The sequence below is a fragment of the Arvicola amphibius genome, chromosome 10, assembly GCF_903992535.2.
Source record: "Arvicola amphibius chromosome 10, mArvAmp1.2, whole genome shotgun sequence".
Lineage (NCBI taxonomy): Eukaryota > Metazoa > Chordata > Mammalia > Rodentia > Cricetidae > Arvicola > Arvicola amphibius.
Genome location: NC_052056.1, coordinates 120205792 through 120221197, shown reverse-complemented (window position 1 = coordinate 120221197; position 15406 = coordinate 120205792). Strand labels below are relative to the sequence as shown.

The 15406-nt window shown below is 44.6% G+C and overlaps 1 protein-coding gene across 4 annotated transcripts in view; it reads right to left on the bottom strand.

Moving 5' to 3' along the window:
- Nucleotides 1-15406, bottom strand: part of Rnf10 (ring finger protein 10) — a 41534-nt gene that overhangs the window by 8805 nt on the left and 17323 nt on the right. For 2 of the 4 annotated variants that reach the window (XM_038344701.2, XM_038344703.2), the window contains exons 2-12: nt 14900-15096; nt 10729-10928; nt 8916-9006; nt 6712-6896; nt 6493-6629; nt 4977-5137; nt 4177-4302; nt 3658-3934; nt 3327-3460; nt 847-964; nt 567-668 (exon numbers count right to left, since the gene is read on the bottom strand). In XM_038344701.2, coding sequence (XP_038200629.1) covers nt 567-668; nt 847-964; nt 3327-3460; nt 3658-3934; nt 4177-4302; nt 4977-5137; nt 6493-6629; nt 6712-6896; nt 8916-9006; nt 10729-10928; nt 14900-15096 — 1728 coding nt within the window. The remainder of the gene's footprint in view (nt 1-566; nt 669-846; nt 965-3326; nt 3461-3657; nt 3935-4176; nt 4303-4976; nt 5138-6492; nt 6630-6711; nt 6897-8915; nt 9007-10728; nt 10929-14899; nt 15097-15406) is intronic. The other 2 variants (XM_038344704.2, XM_038344702.2) reach the window with 1 other exon arrangement.

The window sequence follows — 15406 nt, the reverse complement described above, 5'->3', positions numbered from 1 at the left end:
AGCTTAGTCCTTTCCCCAGTCCTCAGCTTGTCTGCCCTCCCCCCCCTTTCTCTGAGACAGGTCTTCTCTATGTGACAGTCCTACCTGTCCTAGAACTGGATCTGTAGACCAGGCTGGCCTCAAACTCAAAGAAACCCACCTGCCTCTTACTCCTGAGTACTGGGATTAAAGGCGTCCGCTACCACGCCCAGCATTTTTTTACTTTATCTCTGCATCTAAGTTTCCAGTCTAAGTCACCAGACCCAGCTCTAGTGCTTGTTTTCTAGTGGATAACGAGGCCTTCAAGTCACATTAATCCCCTGGATTTAGTGACTTATTCGAGAGTCAAATCAGAAGACTGCATCCTGATCAACAGAGCTCTCACGCCCAAACCCTGCACATGTTTTCCACGGGTCTCACAGTGAACACTGCCTTTCAACAATCATGTCTAAGGCAGGCAGCTCCCCAGCACTTTCAACAGCACTCCAATTCCCTGCCATGGGACGGTAGAGCATAAGCAATCAGCCTGGTTTCTGCAAGATTCACACACAGCAAAGCTAAGCAAACACAAGAGCTCTTGAACTTACACCTGCCCTGTCTCTTGTTCTCCTCCATTTCAATTCTGCGCTCTCGGCGTCGCTCCTCTCGAGCCTTCTTTTGGCGCTGACGCTTTCTTTTCTCAATGTCACCTGTGGGTTGGTCACGTTGTAAGAAAGCCAGATCACCCACCATTAACTCTTCCTAGATGACTAGTGGACAGTGGGTCATCTGGCCTAGACGAATGCATCTTGTTTTAGGTTTTAGCTTAAGCCCTCCCTCCCATACTAGGTTCCCAGTACAAAGAGAAGCAAAACAGTTCTTTCTCACCTGAGAACATCTCGAGAGTTTCCTTAGAGACCACAGGAGGCTGCAGAGCCAGTTCACAGATGCTGAACTCACAGGTGAGTGGCAAGTGAGAGAGATACCTATGGCGCTGTCGAACATCCTACATTGAAAATAGAACCAATGCTCAACAGCTCTTAAGAGCAAAGGATCCCAACCCAGCATCCCAACAGTATACACACTCAGCGCTGTGACTCAGAAGAATGCCACTGTTACTGCTCTTTTGAAAGGCAGATACTATGGGCAACCTACAGGTGGAACATCCATTGGGGGCGGGGATGATGGAGAGATGACTGAGTGACGGTTAAGAGCACTGGTTGCTCTTCCAGAGGTCCTGAGTCAATTCCCAGCACCCACACGGTGGCTCACACCATCTGTAATGGGATTTGCTGCCCTGTTCTGGCCTGCAGAGCACTCATACCCCACACCGCGCACAAAAACAAAACAAAACAAAAGAAGAAGAAGAAGAACATTCATCAATTCATCAGACTCAGGGCTCTTTGGATTGAGCTGTAAGTGAGTAAATTGAGTCCGGTAACAAACTGATCTAAAGCTGGCCATTGTCTCTAACTGTCTAGGGTCCACTATCAGAGAGTGAACAGGAAAAAGCAAAGTGTATGTACTCAATGACAATGAAACAAACAAAAGCCTGAAACAGGGAACCACTGATAGAATCAATGACAATGGAAAGGACGAAGGGCAAAGCAGGACCCACCGAGTGGAACACAAAACCAAAGTCTTCGCTTAAGTTTCTATTCTTTTTCTGGATTTATTTCATGCAAAGTTTGTTTTTTGTTTGTTTTTTTGTTTTGTTTTGTTTTTTGAGACAGGGTTTCTCTGTGGCTTTGGAGCCTGTCCTGGAACTAGCTCTTGTAGACCAGCCTGGCCTCAAACTCAGAGAGATCCGCCTGCCTCTGCCTCCCAAGTGCTGGGATTAAAGGTGTGCGCCACCACTGCCTGTCACCCATGGATCCTTTATTTTACGTCTACAGTTCTATAATCAAGACAGGCATATTTACTGAATGACAAAAAATTCGCATATGTAAACCAAACCATAATTCAAAGGTACCTTTCAAAACTAAAAACACACTCGTGTCTGTGTGACCAAGCATAAAACATTGAAGGACTTTGGGGTTTTGAACATTTCTCTCAACCATAAAAAGAGAGAAAAGGGAGGGTGTGGTGGTGCACACTTGGCCAGTCTGGTCTACACAGCAAGCTCTAGCATAGCCAGAGAACTACATAACAAGATCTTGCCTCAAAAAAATAAATAAAAATCAATTTAAGCCGGGCGGTGGTGGCTCACACCTTTAATTCCAGCACTCAGGAAGCAGAGGCATGATGTAGGTGTGTCTTCTATCTATCTGATGATTTCATTGGTTAATTAATAAAGAAACTGCTTGGCCTCATAGGTTAGAACATAGGTGGGTGGAGTAGACAGAACAGGAAGAAGGAAGTGAGGAAGATGGCTCAGACAATTGCCCTGCCTCTGCTCTCTGAACCAGATGCGATGAAGCTCCAGCCCAAGATGGACGTATGCTAGAAACTAAACGGTAAGGCACCACTTCATGGTGCTACACAGATTATTAGATATGGGTTAATCAAGATGTGAGTGAGAGGCTGAAAATAATGGGCCAGGCAGTCTTTAAAAGAATATAATTTGTGTGTTGTTATTTCGGGGCATAAGCTAACCATGTGGGATCCGGGCAGGGCGAAAAGCAGGCCCGCAGCTCCCCACTACAGAGGCAGGTGGATCTTTGTGAGTTTGAGACCAGCCTGGTCTACAAGAGCTAGTTATAGGACAGGCTCCAAAACTACAGAGAAACCCTGTCTTGAAAAACTATTTAAAAAAAAATCAATTTAAAGGGGGGTGGGTGGGACAAGAACAAATGCATATGGAATGAAAAAGAAGAAACCAATACCCCAATCGCAGAAAATGACCCTGAGAAGCAGGGCAGTACACCTGACACTGAGACCTGGCACAATCTTAAAGCAGCATCTAACATTTAACACACTTCACTGCACCATCACTAACAGAGTGCGCCGGCACACACACTGAGTTGTCACCCGGGACTACAACAAGCTTAAACAAACCACAGCACTTCTGCGATAGAGGTAGGAGGGACACAAGTTCAGACAGACATCCTTATCTACAGAGCCTAGGCTGCATGAGACACCCTCTCAAAAAACTAGTAAAGGTCGAGTGTGGTGGCACACACCTGTAATCCCAGCACTTGGTAGGCAGAGGCAGGTGAATCTGAGCATAAGGCCAGTCTGTTCTAAACAACAAGTTTCAGGACAGCCAGGGATATAGGAGAAACCCTGCCTCAAAAATAAACAAACAAATAAACCACAACAAACTTATTAAGGGCCCCAAAGGTCTGTAGTCTTACTCTAGTTAGGCCTACCCCAAAGAGATTAGGCTAATGTCACATCCTGCTATTCCCCTCAACAGAAAGCCTTACCTCAGACATGGAATACCCAGCAATCTCTACCACTGTCGCTGAGATCTTCTCTGGGCTCTGCTCCAGGCTGCCATACTCCCGCACAAGGCAGCGCACATTGACAGGGTGCAGGAACATGTGTTGTCCATCCTCCGCTAAAGACAAGAGCTCTATCACAGGCCAACCTTCAGCAGGGACCTCTCCCAGCTAGGCCTGCCACTCCTACTTGCTGCTGGAAAGCAGTCAGTCAACCCCCAGGATCTGGTAAAGACGCCTCCCCCTGTTCAGAGTGCCAGGTCATTCCTTTCAAATACCTTTTAAGGAAACCCAGCCCTCCTCCTGGGGCCCTCACCTTGGTAGAAGTAGTAACAAGGAGAGCTGCTCAGCTGGGTGAAGCCTGGCATAGTGATGGGTTCCTCCTGGCTTGACTCAGTACAAATGGTCCCCTCCCCAAGATTGTCATCTGCTACCTCTGACTCCTCACAGGCTTCTGGCAACCCCTCAGGTTCTGGCTCAGACACTGCTTCCTCTTCTTCTACCAAAGGGAGAGCAAGAGGACGAGGGGAATCCAGAGAACAAACTTCTGCAGTTTCTTCATCGAAAGCAGACAGATATTCTAGCACACCCTGCTGGAACAAACCGTAGGTCAACAGAAAGTACTATGCCCTGTTCATGAAATGATGTGGCAAAGATAGGCCTAAGATCCCTGGATACTCATCTGAGCTCTCATGGCCATCCCCATCCCTGGAAAAGGCTGACAGACCTGGTCACAAGGACACAGCCAACAGTCTCCATCTCTTCCTCACACCAGCCCCACAGCCCACAGCAGTCTTAAGAATGACAGTCACTCAGTTCTAACAGGCACACTAACCTTCCTGGGTTGGAAAACAGACTCCTTTGCCAGGGGAGCCATCAGCACCAGTTGTTCCAGAGCAGCCACAACTCCAGGGACCTCCCCTCTGCCTCCAGCTACTCCAGACAGAGCCTCTTCCCGAATCTAAGACCACCAGAGAAAAAACCAGAAACATACTCATTTTGAAGGTCAAGCAAGTGAGTGATTCTCACGGCCCAAGTTTAAGAATCCCTGTTTTAAAAGAGGATACAAGAGCTACTGAATTCTTTCTTTGGCTAATTCTACTTACTCCAAATCTTTTTTTTTAAAGATTTATTTATTTATTATGTATACAGTATTCTCAGTGCTCTGCCTGCAGGCCAGAAGAGGGCACCAGATTTCAATATAGATGGTTTTGAGTCACTATGTGGTTGCTGGGAATTGAACCACAGGACCTTTGGAAGAGCAGGCGGTGCTCTTAACCCCTGAACCATCTCTCCAGTCCCAACTTACTCCAAATCTTAACAAGTGTTGCCAAGGCCTGGCAGGCAAACCATAATACACTCTCTGCAATGTCTCCAAAACACGTTCATAACTGTAAGTATTTTCCTAGACAAGGACAAAACTAACTTGCTTATTAACTGAGAATACAGCTCAAAAAGAAACCCATTGTGACAGTGAGTCACAAAAACATTCTGAGCAGTTACTTTTAGCTCTAAAAGAGTCTGAAAGCTCGCAAAGTCAATCCTTCCTTCCTCTTACCACTTAAATAACGTTCTCAATCTCCTGGATCTGCGGGAACTTGGTTTTCATTGGTTTTCCGTTCCCAATGTACTTACCTTAACCTCCTGGATAGCAGCCTCGATAAAGCAGGACTCAGGAGTGTGCTTCTCCTCTGCAAGCTGCTGCTCCAGCGCTATTCTCTCTTCCAGAACTACTCGGTGCAGCACCTGCTCCTTAGAGGCCAGCAGCAACTTGGAGTACTGGCTGTGCTGTTCATCTGCAAGAAAAGCAATGGGTCACAAACAGCTCTCAGGTGCTGTGACTGGACAGAAACTGTCTCACACATACTTTTTTCTGACCTAGGAAAAAACAAGACTAAGTATAACTTCCTGAAAACATTAACAATAATCTTAAACTAAGTTAATTCAAGAAGTCTAAGAAACCAGAAAAAAAGGACTGGGGAGATGGCTCAGCGGGTAAGAGCACTGGCTATTCTTCCAGAGGACCAGGGTTCAATTCCCAGTACCCACATGGCAGCTCACAACTGTCTGAAACTCCAAGATCTGACCCTCTTACACGGACATAAATGCAGGCAAAACACCAATATACATAAGAATAAATAATTTAAAAAAATCAGTCTAATATCTACTAATTAGAACATTAAGTCTAACCATAAGTAAATGCTTAGAAAGATGTTTTCTAAGAATGAGGTACCAGTGATGTGAACAAGCACTGTATCGTCCATCTACTGTGTAAGGGCTGGAGACACCGCAGCAGTTAAAAGAATTTAAATTATTTTAAAAATAAAACACTGGGGCTGGAGAGATGGCTCAGCGGTTAAGAGCACTGGCTGCTCTTCTGGAGGTCCTGAGTTCAATTCCCAGCAACCACATGGTGGCTCACAACCATCTGTAATGATCTGGCGCCCTCTTCTGGCGTGCGGGCATACATGGAGGCAGAATGTTGTATGCATAATAAAAAAAAATCTTTAAAAAAAAAAAAAAAAAAAGAAAAGAAAAAGCAAAATCCTAGAGCCATATAATAAACAACATAACAGCTGTCAAACTAGCATAGCTAACCCCAATCTCAAAAGAATGTGTGAACTGAAGAAGCCTAATATTTTGGGGGTACCTTTAGGAAAAAGACTCATAGATGACTTATTTCCTTACTTCCCCAATACTTTGGTTTTTTGAGACAGTGTCCCATGAAGTTCAAGGTGGCTCCAACTTGCTATGTAGTCAAGGGTGACCTTGAACTTCTTCTGGTCTTTCAGTCTCACCCTCCTAAGTGCTAGGATTACAAGTGTGCATCACTCTGGCTAGCTCTTCCCTTGTATTTCTGCTCTGTCAGTGCCGGGAGTTGAACCTATAGACTTGTGCATGCTAGGCTGCCCCTGTGCTACATCCCCTGTTTAGGGACAGGTTCTCATTATATGGCTAAAACTGGTTTAAGCCAAAGGATGGATTTTTATTGTTGCTGTTGTTTTTGAGACAGGATTTCTCTGTATAGCCCTATCTGTCCTAAAACTTACTCTGTAGGCCAGAATGGCCTTGAACTCAAGAGATCCTCCTGCCTCTGCTGCCCTGAGTGCTGGGATAAAAGGTGTGCACCCTCTAAATGACTCATGCTCACCTCCTAGATGAATAGGCTGGTCTACATTCATCCACTTGGATTTAGGCAAGGCCACCAACACTCCTTTCTCTCTCTTCATCAGCTGCATTGTAATGGTATCACCCACAGCATACTGGCGTGACTCTGTGGCAACAACACTGAGAACAAAGACGTTTAGCAGAGTAAGATGAAGCAGAGTGAGGAGGCAGCAGGCTAGGGTCTAATGACTCTCAGTCTTACCTCTTGAGATCCTTCTTATGCACAGAACTGTAGCAGATGGGACATTTACTCCAGGCTTTCTCACTGAGTGAAAGATAGTGCAGGATGCATGCCCAGCAGAAAATGTGTCCACAGCGGGTTATCTTGGCTGCAGTAGGTGGGTAGAGGCATATTGGGCAAGATGGCACTTCATGGCTACAGATGCGCTGAAACGCAATGACAGCACACCATCACTGCTTTCAGAACTGACTATGGAGAGGCTGAGAAAGTCAGAAGCCTCTCTTCTCTTCTCTTAATCTCACCACTTCTTTACAAGACTGTTTAAAGAGTCGGCTGGAGACCCGGCTCAGCAATCAGAGCACTTGCTGCTCCACTGTGTGGTCTGAATGAGAATGGCCTCCGTGCCATTCCCAGTTAGCTCTGTCTCTGCTTGCTGGTTGTTGGTTCAATGTGTAAATTCTCTGCTACTGCTCTAGTACCATGCCTGCTGCCACGTTCCCCTCCAGGATAGTCATGGACGTATCCTCTGAAACTGTAAGCAAGTGCTCAATTAAAGTTTCTTCTATAATTCATGTCTCGTTACGGCAATAAAAATTGGTCTTGCAGAGGACCCAGATTCAGTTCCCAGCACTCACATATAGCTCATGACCCTCTGTAACTCCAGTTCCAGGAGATCTAACGCCCCTTTCTGGCCTATACAGGTACCAGGCCTGCACTCAGTGTACTTACAAATACATAGGCAGGGGTGGCACACGCCTATACTCCTGGCACTGGGGAGGCAGAGGTAGATGAATCTCTGTGAGTTCGAGACCAGCCTGGTCTACAAGAGCTAGTTTCAGGACAGGCTCCAAAGCTACAGAGAAACCCTGTCTCGAAAAACAAAAAAAGAATAAATAAAACCTGTTTAACAGTACAAGTGTAAGGATACATAACATACTTTAAGCAAATTAAGAAAGCCACAATCACGGGCTAATCAAATAGGACAGTTAACCAGACACTTGGAGGGTCTACATTACGGGAAAATGACATAAATTACAGCATTCCATTTACTTTTTTAGTTTTTCAAGACAGGGTTTCCAGTAGCTATGGAGTCTGTCCTAGAACTCCTTTTGTAGACCAGGCTGGCCTCAAACTCACAGAGATCCGCCTGTCTCTATTTCCGAGTGCTGGGATTAAAGATGTGCAACACCACTGCCCGGCTACAATAATTTATTTATTTTTATTTATGAGCAGTGACTAGTGTTTTGCCTGCATGTATGTCTGTGTAAAGAAGTCAGATCCCCCGGAACTGGAGTTACAGTTGTAAGCTGCCATATGGGTGTTGGGAATTGAATCCTGGTCCTTTGGAGGAGCAACCACTGCTGTCAACAGCTGAGCCACCTCTCTACCCCTAGCTACAATTTTTAAATATATATTTAGTAGAGGCATAAAAATTCACATTTAATTTACTGATCAACTTCCAATAGAGTAGTGAAGACCTTCACTTTACGTGTCTGCTTTTTAACCAATGTATATAAAATGTTTTTTCTTCTAAGGCATTCTATGTCATTCTTAGATGATTGTATAAATTTTTAAAGTAACAGGAGTCCAAATTTGTCAGAATAACATACATAAAAAGTAATAGCACTTATTATTTTAAAGTAACTAGATCATATACCGCTAGAATCAGCAAGGAGACACAAGTTCATAACCTCACCAGAAAAAAAATGCAGGCGTGGCTTTGCAGAAAATGCAACCACCTGATAATCTGATACTACTTACAAGGGGCTGCCAGTAAAGAAAAGTCTATGTAGCTGAGCTCCTCTAACAGAGTCCTGGTTACGACTTCCTGGGCGAGTGACTGATAAAAAGGAATGCTTACATGCCCTTGGAGCAGAGCCTTCCATATCCCAAGTCCACTTGGTAACAAAATAAACTCCAAGAGGAACAAGAAACTGACCTCAGGAAAATATGTGCCGTAAGGCTAATAAAAAAATGATATCCAAGCCAGGTGGTGGTGGTGCACGCCTTTAATCCCAGCACTTGGGAGGCAGAGGCAGGTGGATCTCTGAGTTTGAAGCCTGGTCTACAGAGTGAGTTCCAGTACAGCTAGGGCTTAGGGCTACACAGAGAAACCCTGCCTTAAAAAAAAAAAAAAAGTATCCTAAATTTAACACAGCTTGCTAACAGCTTTTCTTTAGCTCTCCCACTGACAATTACAAACTTGGCAAAGCCGCTTCACTCACCACTTGTTCCACAAAGTCCCAGTTGACTAAGGTGTCAGGGTCAGCAAAATGAGCTGTGTAGTCCTGGTCTTCAGACACCACAAACTGGCAGCTAAAAAGAAAAGGGAAGACAGAGGGTACGGAGACTGTCAGAATCACCAGGGCCTCAGCACAAACTCATCACCTCTCAGAGGCCATCAGGATGCTGGTGAAGAGCAGCTGGGGCTGCCAGGCTGTGGCAGCATGACCCTAGACATCAGCCACAGCTCTGAGCCTTGGCTCCATGAGGAGTCTAGACTGGGCAGATGCCCAAATCCATCAACTATTTCTTCTGCTTCCAAGTCCAGCCAAGTTCCCTGCTGTTCTCCCTTGAACTAAAATTAGCTCAGACTGAGACTTCCTCCCTCAACCCTTGGACCCTATGAATACAGCTCATCTTCCAGGCAGTAGAAAGCTATTCTCGATCATTTGAGAGCAGTCTTGCATTTAAGTACACAATGATGCTTCAGTTTATGCCCAAGAGCCAATCTTCTATCTAATGACTCACAAAAGCGGAAGGGAGGGTTAGAGGCAGCTTTCCTGCCTACTCCATCTTTATCAGTTCCTAGCAATGAGCCTTCCTAGAACTTCCTAGAATGTAACAGTTGGCACACACACACACACACACACACACACACACACGCTGGAGATGTCACCTTAAGAGAAAATACTGCTCTTGCAGAGAACCTGAGTTCAGTTCCTAGCACTCATGTCAGGAGGCTCAAAGCTGTCTACAACTCCAGTTCTGGGGGAACTGAAAGCCTGTCCCACTTTGAACACCAACATTCATGTGCACACACAGTTTAAAATAAAATCTCTGAAAAAGAGGATGCAAACTTTTTTGTTTGCTTATGTTAATTAAATAAAAATAAAGGTTAACATAAATTTGTGTGTATGGGTGTTTCACCAGCCTATGCACTAGCTGAATGCAGTGCCCTCAGGGCCAAAAGAGGGCATCAGGTGCCCTGGAACAAGTTACAGATGGCTGTGAGCTGCTATGTGGGTGCTGGGAAAAGAACCTGGGTCCTCACCAGATGATGACAGCACTCGGGAGGTAGAGGCAAGTTTAAGGTCAATCAGGGTTATACAGAAAACCCGTGTCAAAAAATAAAATAAAACAGGAAGTCTGGGTCCTCTAGAACAGAAGCCAGTACTCTTAAACCTTGCAGCCACCTCTCCAGCCCCCAAAGTGCTAACATTGTGCAACCATTTAATCAAAAGTGTCTGGTAACTTGAGTTAAAGCCTTGAGAGAAAAAGCCAAGGCATGTTTCCCACTCACAATGGTGGCCCCAGATAGAATCCACAGCCTAAGAAACACTGTATGAACTGCAAAAGGGAAAGAACCACAGCACTCAAAGTCAAGTGTGCCCTGCAGAGCAGAGGGTCTGTCCAATTAGAGCTGAGGAAATAGTCTACACCACACTGGCCTGTGCAGGAGAGCTCACCGTGGAAGATCTTTGCTTGCACCTCAGTTCTTCCTCTACTAAGCTAAGCACACAAACACTTAAGTCAAAACTGTTCTTCTTTGGTCCCCACCCTCCCTGGACCCATGATTTCTTCCCAGTCCAATGCACAGCAAGGCTCAGACCACACACCATTCCTAGCCCCAGAAGTAACACCAAGCACTATGTTCTCTAAGTACTGAGAACATTCACTCAGAAACATGACAGGAAAAAAAAAAGACAACATCAATTTCTTTTCTATTTTTCCCCCATAATAGTTTAAAGGAAGTTTCCTTCAGAGTTCAACCCATCTAAGTAGTTTCAATTTCATTTTAGGAGTGGAAATACTCACTTGGCCTGTAAAAAAAGTTCCTTGTTAAAAGGCTTATGTCCCCACTTGTTTCTTTTTCCCCAGCTGCCATTTCCATTGCCTTCAAAGTGACCTGCCTGGCCACGGGGTTCAAAGGTGAAATTCAACAAGTGGTTCAGGTTGATCTTCTTAGGGCCAGAGAACTGGGCAGGGCTAAACTCTGCCCGTTGAGCCTCTGCTACCTAGAAAGAATGACAATATTTTAGATTGAAAGAATTTACCAACTGATAGCAGAAATCAACACAATCCTGCTTCCACATGGCTGAAAACAGTAGAACACTGGTTTAAATGCTTGCCTAAGATATGTATGGAAGTGTATGCCTTTAGTATGATTTGGGAGCTGATTGGTGGTCCCAAAAGAAAAAGCCTGGTATAGCTTGTCTTTCCACCTTTCTAATGTGACAACTAGAAAATCATGCTGCTGAAGCTGGGGACACAGTTCAGTGGTAAAAAACTGACTAGCATGTACAAGGCCCTGGATTTGATCAGTAGATCTGCTAAAGAAAATAATTCCCCAGGTGTGGTGATACATGCTTTTAATACCATTACTGTTCAAGGCCAGCTCCTGGTCTACAAATCTCTAGGCCAGCCAAAGCTATAGAATGAGACATTTCAAAAAATAGCACTTGTTTCTGATGCAGAGGTTCAATTTCTAGCCACTATATAGCATCTTACAACAGATTATAACTCTAGTTCCAGAGGATCTGACACCTTCTTTTGGCTTTTTCCAGTATCTGGCACAAGTACTACTGCACAGACATACATGCAGGCAAAGCACTCACGTACACACACTCACACACACACACACTAATAAACAAATACATGGCTTTGGGAAGGGGGTGTGCAGGAGCACTGCATCTGAGGTAGTCTTGCTGTAGAGCCTTGGATCCATGCTCCTGTTTCCCAAATGCTGAACTACAGGCCTGCAGCTTGCTTTCCACTTAGACAGCACCACTCTAGAGTTCAGACCATGCTGTTGACAAACGTATCTCTTCACTGTCATACCTGAAAATCACTTGAACCAGAAACTCGCTGTGCTCACAATTTTGTTTGTGAGTTGTCTATGTTTGAGACAAAGCTCACTATGTAGTCCTGACTTGCTTGGAACTCTAGAGACCTCAGTCCACCACCCCCACCCCACTCCCATCTCTGTCTCCAGACAAAGTATGATTTTTATGGTATATATGTGCTTCCACACTTGCTTAATTCCAATTTTTTTTACCTCTACCCTCAGGTCACTAAACCAATGATTAAATCTCCCAAATTCCTTTTCCTTATTTGTCTTAGTTCCTAGGGTTCCCTCTTCTATCTGCTGAATTTAAACAACAAAACCTCCTTACCCCTCGACCCCAGCAGCTCCGATGCAGAAACATGAAGAATACAGTCACACAAGGAAGTCTTAATAAAGTAGCCCCTTACATTGCTAGCAGCCATACTGCAATTACACTTCAGCCCATTCATCCTACTCTCCCCCCAAAAAATCCCTTCACCCCTCAAGCTCCCAAACCCACTCTCAGATCACCTTACACTGAGAAAATAAGCACCATGAGTTAAGAACACCACAGCCTGCTGCCACGCCCTCTCGTTACTGTGGCTGAATCAGCAGGGCTCTCATTTATGCCAACCCTGCTGCTTCTTCCTACATGACTAAGTCAAGGGCACTGTGAAGCCCTCAACCATTTTCCTTGAGTGATTTTTGCTCTCATCAGCTGCCCTGTTAGGAGATATGCTGTCACTTCCCTATCCCTCACTAGAAAATCTCTCCTGCACTCATGCTTTAAAAAAAATAAAAAATAAAAAGGTTTTACTAAGCCAGTTGTGGTGGTTTACATGCTAGGTGCTAGTTGTGGTGGCTTACATGCCCATAATCCCAAGTACTCAGGAGATAGAGGTAGGCAGATCTCTGAGAGTCTAAGCCTAGTCTACATATAAGTTCCAGACCAATCAGACAGCTAGCCAGTGAGACCCTGCCTCAAAACAAACAAATGAATTCTAGTAGGTAGTTGAATCTATGTGAGTTCAAGCCAGTCTGGTATACACAGGACTACACAATGAGACCCTATCTCAAAACAAAACAAAAAAACAAGATCCCATTAATATTTTTTAAAATTATGTGTACATGTTTGTGTACATGATGTGTGAATCAGAGTACGGTTGCCAGAGGCCAACAACAATTCCCTGGAGCTGGAGTTTCAGGGACTGTGAGCTAACAAAAACAGCAGAGCGCTCTTCCTGCTACGCCATTTTCTCCAGCTCCTCTCACACTTAAACCACCACCACACCGCTCTACTTCCCTTTATAGCACAGATGGCAAATTCCTGGCCATGCTGCCATTTCTTCTTCCTATCCTCCCACTGTCCCACGACTCTAGGCCAAGCACATTTTTGTCATCATTCTACCCAAATGACCCCAAGGCTAATGACCTACTGACCAACCTTCACATCTTCTAGTCTAGTCTTACTCAACAGCAGTACTTGAGCAAAGTGACAAGCATTTCTCAATGGCTCTCAGTTCTTTGTACCCTTATTTGGCTTCTTCCTGTTCAGAAATCAGTGCTTGAGTCTGAGCAACTTAAAACACCCTGTAATGCTCCCTACAGCACACCGTAGTGCTCCCTACAACACCCCGTAGTGCTCCCTATAACACTCTTTAATGCTCCCTACAACACCCTGTGGTGCTCCTGCATGGTTCTGCAGTTTTAAATTCTAGCAGTGTTCCCTTGCTTCATTCAGCTGTCTCTCAGAATCTACCTCTGCAGCTTGACAGGCCTGTGATCTACAGCAGACCAGGTCATACAGTGATACCTCTCAAAAAGACACTATGAAAATAAAAAGGAAGAAAAAATAAAGTACCTCAAAGAACAAGAGTTCCTCCAGCACTTAATTTTTTTTTTTTAATTCTTTCCCCTTCTCTCCCATCTACACTGTTTAATTCATCAGGTATACAGCATACTTGTGACTGACATACCAGACTAGAGAACTAGCCCCTAGAGGACAAAGAGTGAATACTTTGTCTAATGCTGCACTTCAAACTCCTCAGTTGTTGACACAATTCCAATAAGTAAGTAATCCTTTTACAAGTACATCTACTAAATCTGTCTTGTTCTGTAATGGCTACACAGCATAGACAGTCCAACAACAGGACACTGAGCAGTGTCTTCTCCATTAGTACTTATGCTGCTTCCTAAATCCAGCAGCTAGAACACCCTCCATATCAAGAATCTTTACTCTCGGGCTGGAGAGATGGATCAGAGGTTAAGAGCACTAGCTGCTCTTCCGGAGGTCCTGAGTTCAATTCCCAGCAACCACATGGTGGCTCACAACCATATGTACTGAGATCTGTTGCCCTCCTCTGGTGTGCGGGCATACATAGAGGCAGAATGTTGTATACATAATAAATAAATAAATCTTTAAAAAAAAAAAGAATCTTTACTCTCAACAACAAATCTAAGACTCCTAAAGACAGGTGTCTGAGACTAAGGACACCAGCATTTACTCTACAAAGCAAATATCACTACAGTGACTCATTTTTTTTTTTTTAAATATTTATTTATTCAATTCCCAGCACCCACATGGCAGCTCACAACTGTCTGTAACTCCAGTTCCAGGGAATCTGACACCTTCATACCAAATGCACATAAAATAAAGTTAAATAAATATTTATTTATTTATTACATATACAGTGTTCTGCTTACATGTATACTTGCAGGCCAGAAGAGGGCACCAGATCTCATTGCAGATGGTTGTGAGCCACCATGTGGTTGCTGGGAATTGAACTCAGGACCTTTGGAAGAGCAGGCAATGCTCTTAACCACTGAGCCATCTCTCCAGCCCCCCCAGTGACTCCTTTCTTAAGTAGTCCAAAGGGTAACTAAGACGCAACAGTGATAGTAAAGGACAATACACAGCTGCTTTCCTTTCTCAAAGGTGACTGTCAAGTCTCTCCTCCCAGGAGGTTTTCATAGCCCCTAGGGGAGGAAAAGAGGCAAAGGTTCCAGGTCTGGCTAACCTTCAGCTTCTAAGAACAGCTTGAATACCTGCACACGTGCACTCTCCTCTCCCCTCCCTCTTCCTCCCCCGCCCCCCCCACCCCCGAGGAAGGAAAAAAACCAAACCAAAACAAAGCTCTGTAAGGCCATTCTTGGGTTCCATACCTCATCTCGTCTTCCACCATTAGAAGAAGAGCTAAAGGGTTTGCTGCTGCCACCACCTCTCTGAGGAGGCATCTTGTTAAAAGTTTTGCTTTTCTGTGAATTGGAGCGACGGGACTGGTTGCTAAAATTTTCATTTTTGGGGTAGGAAGGTTCACGCTTGCGACTGTAACGCTTGGATCCATTTGAGTTCTTTCCATCTGAAAGCAAAAAGAAACAGTAATAAGTTTTTATGTTTTTCCACCTGCATGGCTGATTTATCTTCTAGCAAAGTTATATTTATTAATAAATAAGGAAAATGTGCCTTACCACAACCTCTAAAAAAAGCTAAGCTTAGTCCAGAGCCTTGGTGCTTTGAGAAAAACCAACCACAGTAAGGCAGGGCTTTGTCTGGTTTTGGGACAGTCATTCTGTACTAGAGGAATGGATCTGTTCTGGAGACCTGACAGGAAGAAGGCAGACACTGCCCTTGAGTTTACTGTAGTGTAGACTTCTGCACGAACTCTACAG